Consider the following 21,396-nt stretch of genomic DNA (forward strand, 5'->3'; position numbering starts at 1 on the left):
CTGGAATAGAAATAGTGTTTATGTTTTAAAATTGTGCTATACTTCCACACAAAAATAAATTGATATTTGACAAGTAGTCCTTATTTTTGCTGCATGCATATGTTGTAAGATGTTATAATACAGGCAAATTTTTAGTGTATATTTTTTTGATAACTCAATAAGTAATTTATTCCCAAACACAAGAAATAAAATGATTAATTTGTGCCTGCTGCTGTTTATATGACAAATGTTGGTCTTCACAGTCATGACGTCTCTGTCCTTAGCAGCTTGAGTTTTCTGGCACATAGTAGGGAGTATTATTATCTGCATTCCTGGCCACTGGCATGCTCTAATCACATCTTCTGAAAACTCAGCAGAAGTAGCATCTTCCCATGTCAAAGGCTTTCAACTTACTTAATGTATTCCTTCACTCCAGATATTGATGTTAGATGTTCCCACTGTTCTTGTAAATACTTTAGAATAAGAGGAGAGAAAAAAATATATCATTTTTTACTCAAGGAATGAGATCTTTCTACTTCTCCAACTATATTTTATTCCTCTCAAAAAAAATAGAGATTTTATTTTGCACTGTTTCATTTTAACAGCAGCTGAAGCTGGTACTACCTTAATAGAAGTCTCTCTTTTGATATCATTCATGTTCTTCTTTCATGGTTTAGAGTGATGAATGTCTTGAAATGAAACATAAATATAAACAGTGTTCCCTGAATCTTGCTGTAACGGATGACACTGGTAAGAAAAATACATTGGTCAAGTTCATTAATTCTGCATCAGTGCTGCTGCTTAGTGGTGTCGTTCATTTTTATGATAAAAGCCCATCGTTCAGGAGAAAAGAAGGCTTCTACTTGAGCAAGATTACTCAGTTGTAATATGCTCATCACCTCACGTTACCTGTATTTCTGGATTTTTGTTGTAACACAATTATTGTATTAGCCCACAGGATGAAGTCAAGTATTCTGTATTCTATACTTACAGCAATCATTATTCTTTGCATTTTATTCATCATTGCAAATGAAGGGAGATAACAAATGCTGTGACTACAAAGTTTGAGAAGATCTTTTATGCATCCCGTTTCTCATTTTTGTTTACAACCCATGACCAGGCATGAGCATGTATATTCCACAATTAATTTCTGTTTTTCCATGGGTAGAATTCACAGGCAAATAGTTGTAAGCTTTTCTCCTTCTTGCAGAAGTTTTTTAATCTGTTTGTTTGATTGGTTTCCTAATCAGGGTAGCAAACTATGTTGCTATCACAAGTAGATCTTAATATATGGTTCTGGGAGTGAACGATACAAAGTTCTAGCTCAGACATGAGCATCTCTAAGCCTGCTAAGAATGGGATGCAGTCTGACTGGCTCTGTGTAGCCAGGGATCAGAACACTAGAAGGACAAAACAGTGTCACGGTGAGGATGTTCCTTTTCTGCCTTCTTTGGAAGCATCCAGCCTCTCTGTTGCATGGAGCAGCTGAGAAGGGAAGACATGCACCTGAATATACAAAAGATAGTTCACTGAGCGTGTTAGAAAAACAAGTTCTTTGTGAAGTGCTCTCTTTGATTTGGTTCATATGATCCCAAGTCTGAAGTCAATGGGGGTGTTACTTCAATAATTGGGCCTAATTTATACTAGACTAGTCTAATCCTGATTGCCTCTATAATTAGTTGTTACGCAGCCATAAACAGGCCAGTGTCAGAGTGCTGCTGAGTTATTTTTCTCACTGGGCCATGATCAGAGTTAGCATAAATTGGCACAGTTGCCTTCATGTTAGTGCATCAAAACTGGTGGAGTTCTGCTCACTGACACCACCTGCAAGCTTGCTCTAATGGCCAGGAAAAGTTAAGCGTTCTGTTTAGAGCTGTATGCTGCAGCATACAGTTGAAAGATGCTGAACATCATTAGGGATTCCTTGTAAAACTCTTGTGAAACACGGACTGCTAACACTGTGTTGCTTTTTCTAGCAAATCTGCAAGGTAAATATGCATTCAAGCAAAACTGTATAATTCAAGTTGTATTACTGAGTGAATAATATAAAAATGATCACAGTAAGCAGGTAAACACTAGTTCTATCTTCATTGCTTTGCATTTCTAATAGAAGCAACAGCCTTTTAATTTGAGGTCTTTGCTAGTGAGCTCCTCAGCAATACCTAGAGCTGGTTTATCATAACAGGTCTGTGAAACAAAATACTTTGCTATTAAGGGCAGCTAGTATGGGATGTCCGGTCATCTGTTTTACTGTCACATTCTCACCCTGCTGCCTAACAAAGTAACACTAGAAGGCTCAGTGTGTTGGCATGGATTACAGGAGCCTGGAGGAAGGTGAAATACAAAAAGGCTTTTTTCTTCTTAACCGTTTACAGGCTCTGCCTCTCTTGTGCGCAGAAAAGTTTCTATTTTGCCACACCATGTATTCTTAGTTTTATTTTCTTTACTTGTCTTCTATTTTAACTTAGCATTTTTGTGGTAGGATACATGACTCATAGGTTTAGAGGTGTTCCATTTGGCTTGGTTCAGTGAAGGCTTTTTAATTGGGGCTTTAAGCTGCATTTTTTCCACAGTTTGTTTCGGAGGAAGCTGCAAGAAAAAGCAACCTTTCTTGTTTTGTTTTTCTAAATCTGTGAAATAACAAAGCCTTTCAAAAAGGAAAAAACAAAGCATGTGCAAAGCTTTCTGTGGGCAAGTCACTGTTGCTTTCATAGCTATTTGAACTACTTAACAGAAGATGCACGCCAGGAATTCTGTGAATATACAAATATACAGGCCTGAGGAGACAACGTTTCTGGTGAATACCATTTCCACACTTAACAGCTGGGAAGAAATACAGTGTGTGATATAACACTGATCATATTAAGGTAGGATGGCAAAAAATAGCTAGTTAAATTATCTAAATTATTTATTAGATCACTTGTTTAAAACGACCCTCTCTTAGAAAGGAAGAGCATGGATGAATGAGCTATTAAACACCCTTAAGAGTTTGCTACACAGAAAATTCTATGACTTGAGTTGCCTCATTTTTTTCACCTGTGGAAAGGAAGAATATTTGTTTGTGTTGTCCCTTTGTTCCATTCAAGATCAGAAGGAAAAAAACCACAACAAAGAATGGGGATGGCATTTATGGGACTGCCTGGGAGGGTTTTGCCAGTTTGACTGTAATATGAACAGTTAGGTCCAGTTTCTGATAGGCCTCATCATACTCTAGGGAAACTGTGAAGTAAGATATTGGTCACTGGACGTATCGAACATCCCTGTCTTCTAGCAGAAAAAGAAAACCAGGATTCTTTCTGTTTTAAGAGGGAACAATGTTGTACCCTCTTCATAGAACAAACACAACAGGGGGGAAAAAACGACCCACCATAGATTCATTTGGGAGTTTCAACTGTACCCAAAATATTACAGAGATGCTGCATAATTGAGGCAGCTTCTACATTTCAGGCATCAGTGGTCATCACTCAGCTCCCAGCATTTGACTGGTAAAAACTAATTGGTGCTTTTCTTCTAAATGACAAAATTTTACTTGTTTTACATTGAATAGATAAGTATAGTAGAAAACTTGCAGGTGTTTAAGGTGATTTATTTTCAAATACGTAATTTACCCCACTTGAACACTGGCAAAAGATACCAGAAACATAATGAAAATTTTGTATCCATTTTGCTGCTTCTGTTGTTGATTGGTTTCTTGTGAGAAACATGAATACTTCTAATGAAGGTATTTGGCCAACTGTATAAAACTGGCATTAAGCAAAATTATTTTTTTTTTTTAGTTTTAAAAGCGTTTTGGTTTTCAAAACTGTTTAAAAATTCTGAAGTGAAAAGAGTTTTCATACACATGCACCCACAATATCATAGAAAGTCGTCTAATTGTTAATTTACAGCAGCTTCTTCTGTTTATCCATATCAGTGTTTTAACTTAAGTTTTCAGCTGGTTTGCAAATACAATCATGAGCGTATCTTTGTATTACATTGAAGAACAGATCCTTCTCAAAAGAATTCCAGACAGCTTTCAGTTAAGATCAGAAAGTAAAGAAGTTCTTATCAAATACAGGTAGGTGCATGTTGGATGTTCATTGATCGCAAATTGTGTATGTGTTAATTAGGCACAAAATAGTGCTTCTGTGAAATGGTATTAACTTTATTTTCTAGTGATTGGAAATGCTAAGGCCTTTCCTTTAGCACCTCTTACTGAAAGCAGCAGGTGCCCAGCATTCTAAGGTCCATTTTGCTGAGGCGGAGTATTGATTTAGTAACTATTCCCTATCAAGGTTCCCAAATCAAGTGTTTACCGAAGCTTATTCAGTAACAGCAATGTCTGTAGTTTTACAGTCGTATTACACAGTATCCCCTGAGGTCATTTGTCCCTGCATAAAATATTACTGCTTATTTATTAAAGTTGCAGTTTTATTTCTTTGTAATTGAAAGTGAGAAACAAAATCATTTTTTCAGGTGCAAGGCATTCATCTGGTAGGCAAGATGCTATGAATTCTGATAGTATTCATTGCTACTAACAGGAGTCTTCTAAGGTAGGAATGTCTGGCTGCCTTTCAGTTCACAAGTGACTACACAATATTTCAGGGTTTGGGAACTGGCATATTTTCCTTCATCTCATCATCTCCTATGTTGTCTATACTTACTGAAGTCTTAATAATTTGGTTTTGTTGTACTGGTGCAGCAATCACTAAAAAAACACAAAGTTCTTCGTGGTCTTTGATAATTTTAATGAATTCATGTTTGATGCTTAGAATGCATGAAAAACTTTTAGTATACAGATAGCAATGGTGAGAGTGGTATTTTGTTTTGTTAGCAATGTTTTGGAGTGAAGGGACTTCATTCTCCAGAACCTTGTAGGCTACATGATGATTTACATTTGTACAGCACGAGGAATATGCTGCCAAGGTCACGTATCTACTAACTGTGCCTGGGTAGAATTACTAACTGTGCTAGTCTAGCTAAGTATCCTAATACAAGCACATCTTGGACTCGGAAAAAAACCAAACAACAAAACAACACATTTTTCTTATACAGCTTTTTCAATAAGAACTTTTTTCTAGGCTGCTGAGCTCTCAGATTGTCTGCTTGGGCAGGTTTGACAAATTATTAAGAACATGATTGTGTCCAAGCCAGAAGCTTTACCTTGTGCCATGGTGCTCTTCAGAGAGTGCTGCGTCTTTGTGCAGCATATGTCCTCCAGCACGAGTCTGTAGTGCAGATAATTGTTAAAGCAAAATTTCCCACTTAATACAAACGTAAGATTTTACATCCACTTTTATTAGATGTAACAGAAAACACATGGTAGAGATCATTAGAGAAATGGGCCTTTTGTAGTTTTAAACATTATATGAACATCAACTGTTTAAGCAATATTATTCTGTATGCTCAGTTGTGGTTTATAGACACAGCTGGAATGTGTAAAGTGATTGCTTTGCACTGAGACAGCTCAAGAGGAATCCCTGTGTGTCAGCAGTCTTGAAAATTCTTAATCAGGGCTCTTTAAGGAGTTGGTTTGCTGATACATAATTTTAAATTACTGTTAGAATCTAAGGGAAAATATTTAGAAAACTGGAAACTAACAGATAATTTATTGTGATGACCTGCAAAATTATAGACAGGATACTGTTATTGAGCTGAAGGTGGGAAAGCAAATGAAAAATGAAAGGGAAATAAAAACAAGGAGAATAAAAAGTATTAGCACTCAAAAAAAAATCAAACAAACAAAAATACTTGTTCAACAAACCTGGTTTCGTGTTTCAGTGGCTTCAGTGGAGTTCTTCTTTTGTGGTGCTTGAAGTTAGAAGATAAAAACCCGATGACAGGATAGGTGAGATACCAGTAAAAATGAAATTTAAATGAAAAATCAGACTACAGTTTTAGTAATGAGCGTGATCAGCTGCTAGAGCCACCAATGAAGAAAAGTGAGATCTTCACTACTCACTTGAGAGAAGACACCTGGGCTATTTTTACTGTCTGGTGTAATTAAAGATGTCATTTGCACTGCTCTTAATTCATGTTAAAATTCCTCATGTTGAACAGTCATCTTTCGTTTGCATTAACCAGGACTTACCTCTGGAATCAGTGGTTTTCACTCATGAAATTAAAGACCAATTGGGCCCAAAGTGCAAATTTAAGCCTTTCTTCAACAGGATTACTATATTCATGCAGAACACGTTTAATTTCATCTCACTTTTCATCTGAATGCCTTGATTGCTCATCTTGTGTGGTTTTGATAGAGAGTTCATCTGAATCCTACTTACAGTACGTGATACTAGATCTTGCTGCAGCACACTTTGCTGCATCTCTAGTTTTGGTGCAGTTTTACTTATTTGTGTTATGTGTGGTTTTTTTGTTTTTTTTTTTTTTTTGTTTTTTTTTCTTTTTAAATTTATACATATATTTAAATTATAGCTGACCTACTCAACTCTTCTCCGGGTCTAGAAAAACAAGCACTCTGCCTCCTCTGTCATCCTAGATCTCTTTATGGAATGACGTACAAGGACAAATATTGGCTCATCATCCTTTCCTCAACAACATGGGGCTTTTCTGCCTGTTTTGTTTGTGTTGTCATTGTTTTGTTTGTTCAGTGTTTTTAAAAATTTTGGTTCACTGCTTAATTCATTTGATTTGTTGTTCATAGAAGGACTTTGCTTTGTTCTTTGGCCTAGTTTTTTGGATTGGAAATTTAGTTCCATCTTCCTATCTACTTGTTTGAAATAAATTGAGTTGATTACTTCGAGTCACAGAACTGAAAAACATGCAGCCAACTTGTGGCTGCAATAATGCATCTACTTACGAAGACACTATTGTGAGAAATAATCTGTTATTATCTAATACGAAATGTCTCCATTTTATAACTTGATTATGTACTATTGTTGTGTTCTGATCCTTTGATAAAGAAGCTGCAGGCATCTTAAAAGGCTGTGGAGACATCCAGGCAACATCAGTGGTGTAAGTGAGCAATAATTTTTTGGTTCACAGCTCCTTTACAGAAGGCATAATCCAATCTTATGTGAAAACCATATGCCAAAACATTTTGTGTTATCCAGCCAGCTGTCTGTGTAATGTAAAATCTTCTTTGGTCTTTTCAGTTTAGTTTAAAGTTAGTTTAAAGTTCACAAAGAGATCTAAATTGATCTGAAAGCTAGCTAATGGCAAATCAAGCACATTCTAAGCATTCCCACTTTTTGAAGAAAGGCTCTTTTTCTTCAAACTGTTAAAAAATATTGATTAGGTATGTAGCATCGTAAACCTTTGCATGTTCCTGTATTTAACTTTAGATTGATCTGTGATTATAAGTTAAAGGAAGAAGTTTCTTCTGTACCTATACATACCAGTTTTTCCGCAGATTGTATCTGTAATGAACCTGCTTTTGATATTACTTTTATGATTAGAAATAAGGTGCAACTTCATTGAGGTCTATTGAGATACAATCACAAGCAGCCAATGCTGGCAATGGTAGGAAGAGACGTATATTCTTCAGGAAAGCTCGGTGTGGTCACTAAGGGTGTGCTCCTGCTTACATTGAATAAATCAGGAGAATTTGGAATACTTCAAGCGCTTTTTCTGAGTAAGCAGCACTTTTCCTGGGCTGACGTGTCTACTAAATTTGTAAGCTACATCTTTGCTTTGGCAATTGAGTTTGCTGAGTAATTGGATCTCATAGATTTTGCAGTTAATATGCAACTTGAATATGCAGGCCTTAAGAATGTGGTAGCTTGAGTCACTCACCAGATCCACACAGCAGAAAGGTGAGGACTACCTTTATTACATACTGTATGTTTACATCTTTCCTTTGTGAGCTGAACACTAATCAGTTTTATACTGCTTATCAGATATGCACCAAAAATGTGTCAGTAGGATGTACTGTTCTGATGAAAATAATTATTGGTGTTGGAAGGCAGTGATACTGAATAGGAAACAAGAACACTGATTGTCATATAGATTAATTTCAATTCATTTTGAGATGTCTATCACTTTATATTTGTATATTTGTACTGAAAGGCTTTAGATACTTGTCATATAACTTCAGTGGTGAATTTATATTACCTGGTGGCAAACTGATAGACCTTTTTAATCATGCTGATTAAAACAATATAAAAAGTAACACAGTCACATGGCTTTTGTTTTACATAGAATCATTGAATGGTTTGGATTGGAAGGGACCTCTAAGATCGTCTACTTCCAGTCCCCTTGCTATAGGCAGGAATGATGACTTTGTTCTCCAAAGTTTATTTTATTTATTTATTTGTGTGTGTGAACTTCACTGGAAAATTTATACACTTAGAACAATGCTGCTGTTATATTATGACCATCTGTAGGGGTTAACTAATTCTATCTTCAAGATTTAAATAGAAATTTCATATCATTCTATCTTAAAGGCTTAATCCCATTAAAAATGCACTTAGTTTATTTATTTATTTATTTATTCTGAATTTTATGCTACGTGTAAAAATTTCATTAAAATAGATAGAGGATATTTGTTACTTTCATATTGTTTGGAACTGTACCATAGTGTAAGTAATTGCGATAAATATATATATTAAAATGAGAAGGGAAGCTGAAAAATAACCTTTCTGTAGGAATACAATTGATAAAGTCGTTCAGCAAAAGCTACTGGAGCAAAGGGATGAGTTCAAGTATAAAAAGAAAGACAGCATATACAGTGTACTTCACCTCTGTATGAGATGCATAGCTTCAATAACCATAATAATGTTTTAATATGTAAAAAAATTACATTAAGATTATTTTACTGCACTGAGATATGCCTACCTCAGCATCAGGAAGTCTTCTGCAGAGTCATCCTGGATGAAAGCTAGCTCAGGTCCTGGCTGCATGATAGCTGTAGCAGGAACAGGGCATAGGGAGGTTAACATTTCTCATACTCCCCAGGGGATCTCAGATGTGTTTTGCAGCTCTACTTGAGCTCACTGTTCAAACTGAGAACATGAGCTAGCTAATGGAGTTGTACTTTCTATCAAGTTACTTAATTGATGTCTTTTTTTTTTTCTTCACTTGTTTATTATAAATTTTAAAATGAATCATGAACATTTAGTGCTGTGATCCCAAACACTTGAATTTTAGACTTTGTGTTGATGTAAATAGTTCGGATGGTGTCAAGCCTGGTTTCTTGGCCTTCACCCCAACTTTTAAAGGGAAGCAGCAGCCTTACCTGTCTGAAGACACTGCGCTGAGTAATAATGAGCTATTTTCTTCTGCTGAGAATTGCCTCTCTTCACGAGCATTTTAAGTTGTTATCTTCAAAACAAACAAACAAACAAAAACAGTTCTCATTTGTGCTTCACCAAGAAACACAATGAGGTAAATAATTTTACTAAAGAATTTGTCTTTTTCTTTTTCTTTTTTTTTTTTTTTTCCAGAACTGTGTATGCAAAGGTAAAAGCCCCTGCTTTTGTGATGGCGTGAAAGGCAATAAGGTAAGAGCAAATATATATTTTCTAGATTAGTTTATAGTGGAAAATTGTCAATGCATTCGTTGAGTTGATACAGTGAGTGAATTTATGTTGTGCTGGTATTCTGTCAGTGAGGTCTGTGGTGATTGTAAAGACAATACATTATCTCACAAAAAAAAAAAAAAAAAAAAAAAAAAAAGTTAAAATAAGTCTGGACACTTTTGAAGAATGTAAAATATAATTTTAATCAATTAATACTTATAAATATTAATCAATTAATACTTGTTTACAGTTTTGTGTGATGTTTGTTTAGGTTCCGTTCATAAACTCCTAGCAAATGCTTTCAGTTCTCACTGTCCTGGCAGCATCAGCTCTCCTGTTCCAAATGTCATAATGGCATTGTGTTTGTTGTACTCTTTTTCTGCATCTGGACCTAACGGCACCCACCGCTGACCTTACCTTTTCCAGTTCCTGAAGGGAAGATACATGCACTGCTATCAAACAGAGAAATCTACAGACCGAGATGAGTTTCTGGGTCCTGATCACAAACACCTTGTCAGGAGCAGAATAGCGTCAAGTCTATCAAAAGCAACAGAACTGCAACCCTGCCTGTTGCCAATAGTTGCTTGGCAGAGGTTCAGTGTGGCTTTTAGACAAACCTGAATTACACAAATGCCAAAAATTCTTTCAAACTCTTTCTGTAGTTTGAACAACAACTGATTCACAATGAAAGGGCCATTATTAGAGAAGTCATGGTTGTAGTTCAGGATAACTGTGGGGCACAGTGTTTGCTGTACTAAACCTTAACAATAGGTTTCAGACGTGTACATGCCATGATGTCAGTATAGACTCAAGGTTGTGGTCATTCCCACTGATCAATACATCTGGTTGGTAAAGAATCACTTTTGACGTCTTTAATTATGTATGAAGTATGTCATATTGCACCACTGCTATTCTTGCCTTTAGGAAGTTTAGATTTGGTGGTGGAGGAAAGTTCTCTCATATTAAAATGTGAAAAGTAAACAAACAAACCAACAAAAACCTGCCCACTAAAAGAGAAATACTGATGAGTGAACACCCACAACTTGTCTTCATCAGTTCCCGTTTAATTATACTGAGCAATTAGTATGTAACACTGCTGTGGTTTTTTAGGTAGCATTGCAAAGTGAGGAAAATTTACATTCATTGGTATATTTTCACAATTATTCAACATTAAGAAATTCTCCAACCTGAAAAATCTTGGTATTTTTGATCTGTCATGAAGAAAGTGTGGATAAAACTGCAGGTGCAAAATGGAGACGAGTGAAGTGGGCAGATGAACGCGTTTCTTCTCTGCAGCTGATGTGCATCCCACAGCTCGCCGCATAGAGCGTGTTTAATGTTCAGTAGCTTCAGAATTACTTTCGTTTTCTATGGGACAATACCGCACGCCCTCCAGTGGCACATCTTGGTACAACATTTTCGTTGTGCCTGCCTTGGAATGGCACTGTCTGAAAAAAAAAATGTTATAAGAAGCTATGCCTGTTTGTGATACAGATCTCATAGACACTTCGTAATGCCATCTTCATCCTTTACTTGTGATTAAATTTTCTGGGATTATTTTCAGTGTGTGTATGTGTGTACATATATATATATATATATATTACACACACATTCACAGTTCAGATAGTGTTTAGAATACGATGGGGTTTTTAGAGGTGAGAATTGGTGAAGGGACAAGCCAAGGTATTTTCAGATCCTCAAGACTTTTTTTAGAGCCTATCTTGTACATTGAATACTAAGATACCAGTAAGATAACTTATGCACAGCAGAATTGAAAATGCTTTTTTTGTGTGTAAGTTCCCTCTGATAAAACAGTAGGAAAATAGACTTCAAAGAAATCAATAACCCCATCCTCTCTTCCATCTCACACTGCGATATGAACAGTCCTGAATAATTAACTCTTCAGTGAAGTCTTGGAATCATAGAATGGGTAGAAGAAGTAAAAGGGACCATGATAAACTGCTCCTATTTAAAGAGTTAAATATGGTAAAGAAATGTTAACGAGAAATATGTATGAACTACTTTCTTAAACTTTACATGCTGCCAGTTAAATTCAGTACTCTGTGAAAACTTGAGTGCTCGTGTCTTCTAATGTTCCTTATGCAGGCTAGACAGAAACCAGGTCAGTATGGGCAAGGGTAATCTCTCTGCCAAAGTAGTAGACATGGATGTAGAGGTTCAGAGGTAATGAATGTCTTACAAATTAGTTATCAGAAAGAAAAATCAGCAATATTTTCAAGACTTCTTAACGTTTGCAGGGTGAAAAAGGCTTCCCTGGTGTTCCAGGACCACCTGGTCATAGAGGCTTTCCAGGTCCAGAAGGGCCTCCAGGACCACAAGGACCAAAGGTAGGTTTCAGTGGTAAGAGAAAGACACTAGATTTGTGCTTGACTGTGGAAGTAAGATATGCCTGGATAAAAGATTGTTTAAAAAACAACAACAACAACAACAACAAAAAAAAACAACAATAACACAGCACCAAAACCATGTGTTCAGGAATCTCCAGTTTAGTGATTGACGTTATGTGGTCAGAAGCTGCAATGTTCATTTTTGAATGATTGGAAGTAGGTGATACAAATATCAGCTTTTGTTGTCATTTTTCCAGGAATCAGTGCTAAAGCTCTTGGACTGACCTGCCAGAGGCAAGGAAGATATGTCTAAATACATTATAGTAGCATAACTACAATTGTGTCTAAACAGTGTGCCCTGACATCTGTTGCTAGAAAGAAGGGAAACAAGCTATTACCAAGGGAAAGAATAAATAGTAGATTTAAGAAAAATTGAAGCAAAATATGTTTTTTCAGTTAAATCTTGTTCTGCCTAGGATATGCCTTCTATTTACCTGAGGTCTGAAGAAAATGACTTTGATGACTTAGGCTTACTTGCCGATATGCCCAAATATATTTATATAGTTGCATGTGCACATGTTTGTACTAATATTAAAAAATATTGTATACCCTGTTACGCATTTTCTCTATTATATTGAAATATGCGGTTGTTCATTTCTGGTTTAGGGTTCACCAGGGCTTATGGGCTTAGCTGGACCCAAAGGTATACGGGTAAGTATATCTGTTTTAAACAAGTTCGTATGTATTAAATATCTTGTTTAAAGTTAACAGTAATTTGTGAAAAACGAGTTTATATGACAGAAGGAAGGGATGCCATCCAAAGTGATCTGGACAAGCTTGAAAAATGGGTTCATGTGAACAACGAGGCCAGGTGCAAGGTACCGCAATATGGTCAGTGCAATCCCAGATGCATCTGCAGGCTAGGAGAAGAACTTCTGGAGAATAGCCCTGCAGAAAAGGACTTGGGTGCTCTGGTAGATAAGAAGCTGGACAGCGTGTGTTTGCAGCTCAGAAGGTCAACTGTATCAAAAGAGGGGTGGCCAGCAGTGGGAGGTGATTTGTCCCCTGCTCTCTGCCCTCATAGGGCCCCATCTGGAGTACTGAGTCCAGACCTGACATAGAGCTTTTGAACCAGGTCCAGAAGAGGGCCACAAAAGTGATCAAAGGGCATATGATTGAGGGAGTTGGGCTTGTTCAGCCCAGAAAAGGGAAGGCACTAGAGAGACCTCACTGTGGTCTTCCAGCACATAAAGAGAGCATATAAATATGAAGAAGACCGATTGTTTACAAATGCACATAGTGATTGGACAAGGGGAAATAGCTTTAAACTAAAAGAGGAAAGATTTAGGTTACACGTTGGGCAGAAATTCCTTACCCAGATTGTGGTAAGACACTGGCATGTGCTGCCTGGAGAAACTGTGAGTGCCCCATTCCTGGAGGTGTTCAAGGCCACGATGAATGGGTCCCTGGTCAGGCTGATCTAGTGGATAGTAACCCTGCTCATGCCTTTAAAGTGTTTTTAAAATTTGTATGTATACACACAATTCTGTATTTTCGAACTTCTGCCTTTGTTTGCAGTGGCTTACCATACAAGCTTTATGCTATATGTATTTAGTATTGTGATGTGGTATGAAAACATCAGAATGGATTCTACAATGTTGGTTCTGAGTTTTTCTAAGCAGAGTAAACCAGTGTATGTTAATAGTTCATAAGCTAACATTATACTTGTGTAGTCAGAAGGGTTAAGGAAGATAAAGTAATGATAATGATTTCATAGAACTATACTTGCATTCATTCTGTTTATGAATATGACAAAAAGGAAAACTGCATGATGAGATTTTCCTTAATGTTAGTGATGTTATTCTACTGTTTTTGTTTTTGTTTTTCTTTATGATTAGGGAGTCCCAGGAATACCTGGATTTTCAGGTCCCCCAGGCCTTCCAGTAAGTAAAAATGAATCTGATTTATCAAGTTTTTGTCTTGAAATACTCTTCAGTACACAATTACTCTCAACTCAGCACAGTCACTCCAATGTCAACATCTGAATTGATGTTATCTAGAGATAACAATCTTAGCATTGTCGATTCTTACTTATTGTAATGATTTCGGAACACTTTGTAATCTATCAAGGCTTGTGAAACACTCTTCTGGCACAAATTGTTTCAGTGTGGCTGTGAGGTAATATGAATGTGCAAAAAAAAAAAGCTTGTGTCAATTTCACACATGTTTTTTAGGGTGAACCCGGAGTTGCTGGCCACCCTGGGCGCCCAGGTGTTCCAGGTTGCAACGGCACAAAGGTACAAACCAAGCTGGTTGTGATTGTGATTGGCTAAGTTTGGGAATGGCCAAAGCGTTCTTACTTTTTCCCCCAGTATACAACAATTTTGGTTTGTGACTTTAATGACTAGAAAAAAAAAAAGTAAGAAAATCAAGTCATGACAGTTAATAATGGAAGGAGGAGCACTGTCTTTATATGTAAGCATAATTAACGAATACAAGTTAATGTCCTGTGCTGTTAAGAATTATGTTTGTTATTTTGACCAAAAAATGATTTCACTTAAAGTCCAGAAGACCTAATCAACTTTGCCTGAACAGTCTGTCTTTTAACATGAGTAATGGAAAAGGACATTAGTTCATTTTATCTTACCTGTATCTAACTTGCTGCTGCCAATTCATAAATTCCAAGGGAAACTAATATAAAAATTTAATATTAAGAAAGAATTCCATCTGAAAGAGGGCATACATTTTATAAAGAAACAGAAAACTGGTCTGACATAGCTAATGAGTCCTTATCTCTGATCAGTAAGGTCAAGCTATGCCACTTCTTTTAATGTGATAGTAATCCAACTCATAAATTTAGTGTAGTAACTAACTCTTTTGTATAGAAAACATCTTTTGCTATAATAATAATAAGATGCATTAACAATTGCTCTTAATTTCAGGGTGATCGAGGTTTCCCAGGTCCTCCAGGTAGAAGAGGTGCTCCAGGCATTCCAGTAGGTGTCTGTGAAATTCATGATTGTATATATTTTTATTGCATAGAGACACTCAGTGAAGGAGTTTTGTAAAGCCTTATGTTAGATTATACTGACAATGGTTGAAATATATAAGTATCCCCAATTTATTAATAATGAATAGAGTGCAGTAAAGAAACAAAATGTAAAAGTGATGTTTAATCTGCTGTGTGTTAGGCCTCAACTTTTTAAGCAGTGAATGCGTGTGAATTCATTGTCTGATATTAGCTCTATAATGGCACAAGGTGTACTCCTGAAAATTTAACACAACTCTAAAGGTGTACAGGATGTACTTAAATAGATTCCATTTTCAGTTCATGCCTAAATATTGTTGAGGATACAGCCTACTTAAGCCAAAACAGAACACTGTGTTTGAGAAAATAAATGACTTTAAGAGTGCTGAGTTTAAAGAGTCTTTGTGAGGTGTTCTTTCACCATTGTTGCTTACTTTTCTGTTTTAGTAATATGATTGTTCATCTCTGTAGGGTATTCCTGGCATCAAAGGAGATAAGGTCAGTCATTTACACCATATTATCTGAAGTACTTATTGGAAATCAAGACTTAATATTCATGTTTTCTGCTGGAAATGAGTACTTGATGACATCATTCACAGAAAGCAGGTTTATTTTCCTGAAGTACAACAAATTTTGTATCTCATTCTGAGATTTTGTATCATTCTGAGATACAAAATTGTATTTTTATTTATTTATTTATTTATTTTTTCCATTCCTTTAACTACAGTTACTGGATGTTAAGAATTTATGTCTTTCAGGCACTCAAAGAATTAAGCCCCTTCTCAAATAGCTTATGGAATTCATATGGAAAGATACAAATGCAGTGGAAAGTAGTTAAAGATGGGGAAAAAAAGTACAGAAAAACTGAAAAAATGTTCAGGAATGTGGATAAGAAAACAAAGTAGATCTGAAATGAAAACTACTCCTAATACAGAGAACTTGGATGCCTAAAAAAATTATATTCAGTTTAATAAAATCACTTTTAAAGATAGAATTATCTGTAGTGGATACTTACCATCATCTTGCAGTTCTGATGTTGCTTATATCCCTATATACTCTTATAAGATTTGAAGCCTAAGATCCAGTAAGAAGTTCTACATGCGTATCTTTCTATCTGATTTATCTTATTGTCCAGGGGTGCCCTGCAGATGGATATGACCAAGGATATGTTGCAAAAGGTGATCCTGGATTGCCAGGAATGCCTGGACCTCAGGTAATGTATAGTTAACTCTTGCTGTGAGATCTAAGTGCATATACATCTATAATTGTTTGTATATACATGTGTCCATATAATAAATTATTTTCATGTACTATGTATTTATATGTGTGTCGTATTTTTTAGAATTACTAATTTCTAAACCACAAAATAAACATATTTTAAAAATTATTAACTTAATATAATCTGACAAATAGAGTTTATCAGAAGTTTTTTTTTCTGTCTTTTCAACGCAGAGTACACCAGAATAATAGTAATTATTTTGTCATCACAACCAACAGTCCTCCTTATCTATTAGTTAAATAGAAATGAGAAAGTCAGGTTGCAGACAAAAAAAATTACTTTAGAAATAGTGAAAAGTTCCCCATGAAGTAAAATGGGTTTAACTTCTCTAGAACTGTTAACAAAACCAATCTGATCTATATTTTTTCTAAAGAACAGCAAGGTTAGTAGAAGAAAGCAGAGTAGGCATTTATTTTGATTGTTAGTATAAACAAAGAACAATGAATTAAACTGAAAAAATAGTATTTTAAATTTCCCATTTCTTCAAAAATGAAGCTTTTAAGTATAGGATTTATTGCATGGAATATCCCAAAGCTTGCAGGCTTACTTTGTCTAACAGTAGGACTACATGGATAATTAGAATGTCCACTGTTGCATTAAACAGGTATTATACACTAGGGTAGTTTAGTTTTAGAACAGACATGTATTCTGTGTTTCAAAACATGGAATTATACTTCTGCATTATCTTGAGACATAAAAAGGAAAAGGAAGTCAAGAGACAGTGCTGCTCCTCTGTTATTCAGTTTGATGAACTTAGCATTATGATTTTCTCATGATCTTGCTAGGACATTTATACCTGTTGTGTTTGGTTTGTTGTGTTTTTTGTTTGTTTGTTTTAATGTACAGGGTGCTCAGGGTGTTCAAGGATATCCTGGGGAAACTGGACCACGGGGCCTCCCAGGAACTTCAGTGAGTATGATCTTAAATCTCACATGTTACTTTAACCTTTGATTTTCAAAGTAATCTGTGGACTTATCTGACTCTCAGATTTGTTGGAAGTTTGGAGACTTGAATTTGTGAAATCTGTACCTTTCTGCATTCATCTGATTTATTTATTTATTTATTTTGTTTATGTTTAATGTCTGATAATTTCCATGTTTTCAGACATATCCTTGTCTAAGTAGGCACTAATTTTTGTTTTAAAATAACTACCCATAAATTAACGTTAAATACTAATGTAATGTAACTACTACAGAGATATATGTTTGCAGTCAGGCCATGTAAACTCTACTGTCTCTTTACCTCACAACAAATTGCAGTAGTAATGGTGAAAGAAGAAATGAAAACAAAAGTAAAATAACTCAGGTGAAAGCTGGGAACTTCAGGGGTCCTATATTGCTGTGAATACCATCATTTTTTTACATAGTGAGTTGTTCTTTTCCTTTTTTTTGTAGGGAATACCAGGGAGACCAGGACCTCCTGGACCTAAGGTAGTCTCAGATTGGTAATGAAAATGAAAACTTTCTAATATGTGTAACATCTATTTTCATATTCTATGAATGTTATTAAAATAAATTCTGTAAAAAGCTCCGAATTATGTTTGTTTGTTTTTATAGGGTCTTATGGGAATGAAAGTAATAGGAACCAAAGGAAGAAAGGTATTTGCATGAATGCTTAAAATGTTTTAAAGTTCTGTTTCTGATATACTATGGTGAAATGTATGGAAAAGTAGGTATTGTGAATTAAGAATTCCCAGTGTATGTGTGGAAGTCTTATACTGGAAGATGGAAACATGGCAGCATATAAGGACAAATTGTTTTATCATGAGAGCTGAAGATACAAACTTACCATAGAAGAGTAGAAACCTAAAAGGAGATAGCAGTTAATATTTACTACCTCATCACATTAAGCATGTTTCCAAGCATGGAAACACTGGTAAATATAGAGCATCTGTAGACACACTTTCTTATGGCCAACACCTTTTTGTTTCAGCCCTCATGATGCTAGAAAACCTCCCAGACTTTGAGGAAAAAAATTGGACAATTCATCTTTTGTTGTCTTACTTTATATGCCATATAATTTACATGCATAGAAATGACAAAAAATATTACCTCAGCCTGCAGTTGGAGGATAAGAGTAGACAGTCTGATTGCCCTTACAGCATCATTTTAAGAACTTGGGTCATCTCGGAGTTAGGCTAATGGATTTGCACAGGTTCAGCTGTGATCTAAACATCACTGACAGTGGGATTGATTTTAATTTCATAGTTACTCTTAGGGGCATTCTAGAAGGTTCCTGTCATAATGTTTAGAAATACAATTGATTATTCATGAAGCATTCCTTGCTGTTACAGTGCAAGTACTTGCAAAGGCTTTCCCTTGGCTTAAAGTCACTCAAATTCATGGATAATGTTTTGTTGAGCTCTGTGGGAAAAGGCATATTTAGGAATTTCCCTGTTCTAAAAGTGCCTTAGTAGAAAGTGTACTTTGATATTAATGTTTGATACAAAAACTCATTTTATCTGTCAGCAGTATACTATAATGATCTCCTTGTAGGATAGGACTACAGTTCGGAGGATGTCACCAAATACACTTCATATATTTTTACTGACTGTCTTGATCAAACTGGGAGGAAAACTATGATAATTGTAAGAAGATGCTCTTTATGCTAATTCTAGATTCTTTGAAAGAAGACAGTATGCACATTCTTAAATTTCTCACCTAGGAGAGGCTGTAATACTAGTAGTAATTTGAAACAAACAAACAAAAACTTGTAATTGCTTCTTCTTTTTTTTTTTTTTTTTTTTTTTTTTTTCTTTTTTTTTTTTTTCTTTTTTCTTTTTTAAGGGAGACACTGGATTAACTGGACCCCCTGGACCACCAGGAACTGTTATCGTGACATTAAGTGGACCAGACAACATGACGGTAGTAAAATAGTCAAAGGCTACGTTCAGATAAACCATTTTACTGTCTTGTACTTTGTGCAAGGATATCCTTATCTTCGCTATCCTGGTAACATTTCCTTTCACCCACTGTAACTTTTTGATTATTGTTAGGTACTAAGCTTTTCTTACAATGTGTCTGTTCAGTTTTCAAGTATCCTTGAGAGCAGGCTGGTGATTATATCAGCCAGTTCCCTCAGGACTCTGGGTGCACCTCCTCAAGGCCCACAGACATACAGATGTTCAGGCCCCTCACGCAGTCGCAGACCTAATCTTCTCTTGCAGAGTGAGAGGCAGTGCTTCCCAGGTTCCCACCATGTGAACCATCTGCTTGAGGGCTGTGTGTAGTGCAGTCTCTAGTGAAGAGACAAAAAAGTTACTGAATCACACATTTTTATCGTCATCTGCTGTTACCAGCCTGTCTTTGTTGCTCAGTAAAGAGGGCATGCCCTCCTGGACCTTTCTTTTCCACGTGGTGTAACTATAAAAGCCTTTCTTAACCTTCTTTGTGCCCCTAGCTATAGGCGGGGTGCTGATAGTAAGTTGCTTTTTCATTTAGTTATTTAAGTAGAGCTATCTATGCTTAAGTGATCTTATCAGTGGTGTGAGGCTTTCCTATTTGTTACACTCAATTGTTTTGGTAAGCAGAGAAACACTTCAGTGAGCATATTAAATTTTGAATTAATTTATTACTTTTTCTCTATAATAGGACTTGAAAGGAGAGAAAGGAGAAAAAGGATCAAGAGGACTTCCAGGGCCAATGGGATTTACAGTAAGAGACTACAGTAAATCCCATAAATTCAGACATTCAGACAGCATCACCTAGTAATGGCAGTTCTTTAGGGTCCAGTATTATGCTATGTATTCTGACCTTTAACGAGTACCTACTAATGTTGTTCTACTTGCACTTCAACTTTGCACTATTTAAAGATTAAACAAACAAACAAAAGATAAATATGTATTTAATTTAGAAATGTGACTTAAAAATATGTGTATTTTGAGGGTTTTTTTGTTACAGGGGCCAACTGGTGATTCTCAGAGTGAAAAGGGTGACCGAGGAGAACCTGGGGCACAGGTATGTGAAAAAAGCATGATATGTATCTTCCTTGAAAAGCAGTTTTGTTCTATTGCTTCTCAGGGAAAAGCTGTTAGTCTTTTGCTTTCCAGTTTTCAAGTCAGATTTTCTAAGATGCAAAAACTTTCATCTGTTAAACCAGACTGGAAATCTTTTTTTTTTTTTTTTTTTTTTTTTTTTTTTTTTTTTTTGTAATTTTCTAATTAATGATTTTTTTTTATTATTCTTTTATTTTTTTTCTTTGTAGGGTAAACCTGGTAAAGAAGGTGCTCCGGGTCTACCTGGATTACCGGTAATGAAGGAAACCTTCAAAATGTTTTTTTAAATAATAGTCCTTAGGATTAGGATTGGTAGAATATGCCATTATAAAGGCGGGTTTGGACATGAGACCCGTAGTATTGCTTGCAGGCAAGAAACTTTACCCTAACCTGAATCTTTCACTTAGATTTCTTCCTCTGAGTAAGTCACGTTCACATTGCCATCACCATCTCCATGAAAAACGAAAAATTTCAATTTTAAAGCTTATTGATGACAGTGCTAAGAGATTATTTCTCATAACATTCTCTGCTATCACCTGCAGGGACAAAATGGTGAACAGGGCAAGCCAGGACTGGCTGGCAGACAAGGAGCTAAGGTACTGGTTAATGCTTTTGTTGTTATTTTTGAGGATGAGGATAAGGTATGTTTGAAGGTTAGTAGTCCTCATTATGTTTTACTTTACTTAAAAGATGACAAGTAATAATATGTAGAGTAGGGGATGGATCAACTTCAATAAATTATGTACATGAACTAGTGCCCATCTTTGCCTGCTGGTGTGTTTCTGTAGTTTTTGGAGTATGTGACTGAACAGTTGCATTGGGAACAGAAATTCTTTAATGTTATGACCAAAGTACTGAGGTGACAAAGGATACCAAATGTCATGTCAAGTATTGTTTTTAATAAATAAGCTTAACCAATTTCTGTCCTTTAATGAAGGGTGTAAAAGGAAACACTGGTCCACCTGGAGCTTGTGGTCGAGTAAGTGTGAATTACCTTCATCATAACATTTGTCTAAACCACTAGAATAAGAATAAGCCCAACTGATTTCATATGGCAATTTCAGATACCTCATGATGCTCTTACTGGAATATATCATTCTGGGAGGTACTGTTATTGCTGGGTGTTTCACAGGGATGGCATCTCCCTTCAAGTAGAATTGGATGCAAAATCAGCATCTCAATAGACTGCAGTCATTTCCACTCCATTGTCCTTCTTAAAGGCCCCATGTGTAACCTGGTGTAACACATTTAATGGTAACTTTCTGTTCAAATTGTCCAAAAAGAAATAACTTCAAATAAACTGAATAATGTGT

At 35.8% G+C, this 21,396-nt stretch overlaps 1 protein-coding gene across 1 annotated transcript in view; it reads left to right on the plus strand.

Moving 5' to 3' along the window:
* COL4A3 (collagen type IV alpha 3 chain) overlaps positions 1 to 21,396 on the plus strand; it is a 53,946-nt gene that overhangs the window by 2,142 nt on the left and 30,408 nt on the right. The window contains exons 2-18 of the mRNA XM_072344873.1: positions 9,360 to 9,416; positions 11,693 to 11,782; positions 12,449 to 12,493; positions 13,681 to 13,725; positions 14,017 to 14,079; positions 14,725 to 14,778; positions 15,282 to 15,308; positions 15,946 to 16,023; positions 16,936 to 16,998; positions 17,484 to 17,519; positions 17,646 to 17,687; positions 18,876 to 18,953; positions 19,680 to 19,742; positions 19,989 to 20,045; positions 20,293 to 20,337; positions 20,626 to 20,679; positions 21,021 to 21,062. Coding sequence (XP_072200974.1) covers positions 9,360 to 9,416; positions 11,693 to 11,782; positions 12,449 to 12,493; positions 13,681 to 13,725; positions 14,017 to 14,079; positions 14,725 to 14,778; positions 15,282 to 15,308; positions 15,946 to 16,023; positions 16,936 to 16,998; positions 17,484 to 17,519; positions 17,646 to 17,687; positions 18,876 to 18,953; positions 19,680 to 19,742; positions 19,989 to 20,045; positions 20,293 to 20,337; positions 20,626 to 20,679; positions 21,021 to 21,062 — 939 coding nt within the window. The remainder of the gene's footprint in view (positions 1 to 9,359; positions 9,417 to 11,692; positions 11,783 to 12,448; positions 12,494 to 13,680; positions 13,726 to 14,016; positions 14,080 to 14,724; positions 14,779 to 15,281; positions 15,309 to 15,945; positions 16,024 to 16,935; positions 16,999 to 17,483; positions 17,520 to 17,645; positions 17,688 to 18,875; positions 18,954 to 19,679; positions 19,743 to 19,988; positions 20,046 to 20,292; positions 20,338 to 20,625; positions 20,680 to 21,020; positions 21,063 to 21,396) is intronic.

Source organism: Excalfactoria chinensis, chromosome 9 (genome assembly GCF_039878825.1).
Source record: "Excalfactoria chinensis isolate bCotChi1 chromosome 9, bCotChi1.hap2, whole genome shotgun sequence".
Taxonomy (NCBI): Eukaryota; Metazoa; Chordata; class Aves; order Galliformes; family Phasianidae; genus Excalfactoria; species Excalfactoria chinensis.